This window comes from Bison bison, unplaced genomic scaffold, assembly GCF_000754665.1.
Source record: "Bison bison bison isolate TAMUID 2011002044 unplaced genomic scaffold, Bison_UMD1.0 scf7180017846400, whole genome shotgun sequence".
NCBI classification, from domain to species: Eukaryota; Metazoa; Chordata; class Mammalia; order Artiodactyla; family Bovidae; genus Bison; species Bison bison.
This window is the reverse complement of record NW_011476973.1, coordinates 4,548-6,031: the sequence shown is the minus strand read 5'-3', so window position 1 is coordinate 6,031 and position 1,484 is coordinate 4,548. Positions and strand designations below refer to the sequence as shown.

The window sequence follows — 1,484 nt, the reverse complement described above, 5'->3', positions numbered from 1 at the left end:
AGCAGGCGCGCCGCGGGCAGCAGCTCCTTGCTCAGCAGGCTCCCCAGCACCCGCGCGCCGCTCGCGGCCTCGTGGGGGTCTCTGCAGGGCGCGGCCTCGGCCGGCTCCGGTGCCAGCATTTCGTCTACGCCGTCCAGGATGAACAGCAGCCTCTCGGACTGCGCCAGCATCTGCTGCACCGGCGCCTCGCGATCGGGGCACTGGTCTAGGATCAGGTCGGCCAGGCTGCACGTGCCCGGTCGCTCCAGCAGCTCGCGGCAAGACAGGAAGAAGGCAAAGTCCACCTGACTATGGTACAGCTTGCCCGCCGCCCAGTCATACAGGATTTTCCTGGCCGCCATGGTCTTGCCGATGCCCGCCGGGCCCTGTAGCGCCACGGTCAGCCGTCTCTCGCCCTCCTCGTCGCGGCCGAACAGGCGGTTGAAGGTGTGGGTGTCTGAGCGCCGGGCGCGCTCGGCCTCCGGCTCCTCGGCGATGAGCAGCTTGGTGAAGCGCTTGTTGATCTTCACTGAGCGAGCGTCCCGCTCCTTCACCTTAGCGTGCTGCCGCAGCACGTGCTCCCGGTACTTCTTCTTGTACTCTGCGGGTAGGGGGGCGCCGGACGGAGGGAAGGGGAACAGGGGTCGAGGGCGCTGTGTCAGTGCCGCTCCGGGGCCCGTTGCCCTCCCCGGCGGGCTCCGGCCTCAGTTTCCCCCGTTGCCTCACAACCCCCTCTCCGCGCTCCTCCCCGGGGCCAGCTGTGCGGAACCTCCGAGTGACTCTGAGGACACCCGAAGTGTCCGGACAGCTCGGGGCCTGCGCTTTCCGCCGAGAGAGACCTACCGGAGACGGAGAGCAGCGCCGGGGAGCTGGGGCCGAGACCTGGAAGGGAGAGCTGCGGTGGGTCCCGAGGACCGGGCGGGGTGCAGAAGGGAGCGTCAGGGGTCGGGGCCCCGGGGCACGCGGGCGCTCTTTGAGGGAAGCCAAAGGAACCTGCCCAGGCGGGAGAGGCCGAGGGGGGACCCAGGTGAAGCCCCACCTGGCACTCACTCTGCAGCCGGCGCTCCTTGAGCCGCGCCGCCACGTCGCGCACGTCTGCCCTCTTCAGGGTTTTCTTGGCCACGTCCAGCGCGCGTTCCGGCCCGTAGAAGTGGACCAACTGCTCCACGAGGTCCAAGGTGTCCGCGCGCTCCAGCCGCCCCCACGGGATGCTGCGGCCATCCACCCGCTCGTCCCGCAGTTTGTGGCGGAAGCGCTTCAGCTGCTCTTGGCTCAGGTCTTCCAGTGCGCCCAGGAGCAGCTCGCGAGCAGCGGCAGCGCGGGGCTCCATGCTGGGGGCGGGCGCACGCGGTCAGCAGGGTGCCGCGCCCCGGTGACCCTGGCCTCTCGCCGTCGTGTTCGACCGCAGCCCCGGGCGCCCACGGGCAGGGGTTTTGACGCGCCCGCATCTATCCAGGTGGCTCCAGGCCAACGCTTGAAAGAGCGCTCTACTGGAAGGGTCGTCC

The 1,484-nt window shown here is 70.0% G+C and overlaps 1 protein-coding gene across 1 annotated transcript in view; it reads right to left on the bottom strand.

Moving 5' to 3' along the window:
- LOC104988237 (NACHT, LRR and PYD domains-containing protein 6-like) overlaps positions 1-1,309 on the bottom strand; it is a 5,573-nt gene extending 4,264 nt beyond the window's left edge. Inside the window, exons 1-3 of the mRNA XM_010839490.1 lie at positions 1,030-1,309; positions 823-861; positions 4-580 (exon numbers count right to left, since the gene is read on the bottom strand). Coding sequence (XP_010837792.1) covers positions 4-580; positions 823-861; positions 1,030-1,309 — 896 coding nt within the window. The remainder of the gene's footprint in view (positions 1-3; positions 581-822; positions 862-1,029) is intronic.
- Positions 1,310-1,484: the final 175 nt, after the last annotated feature.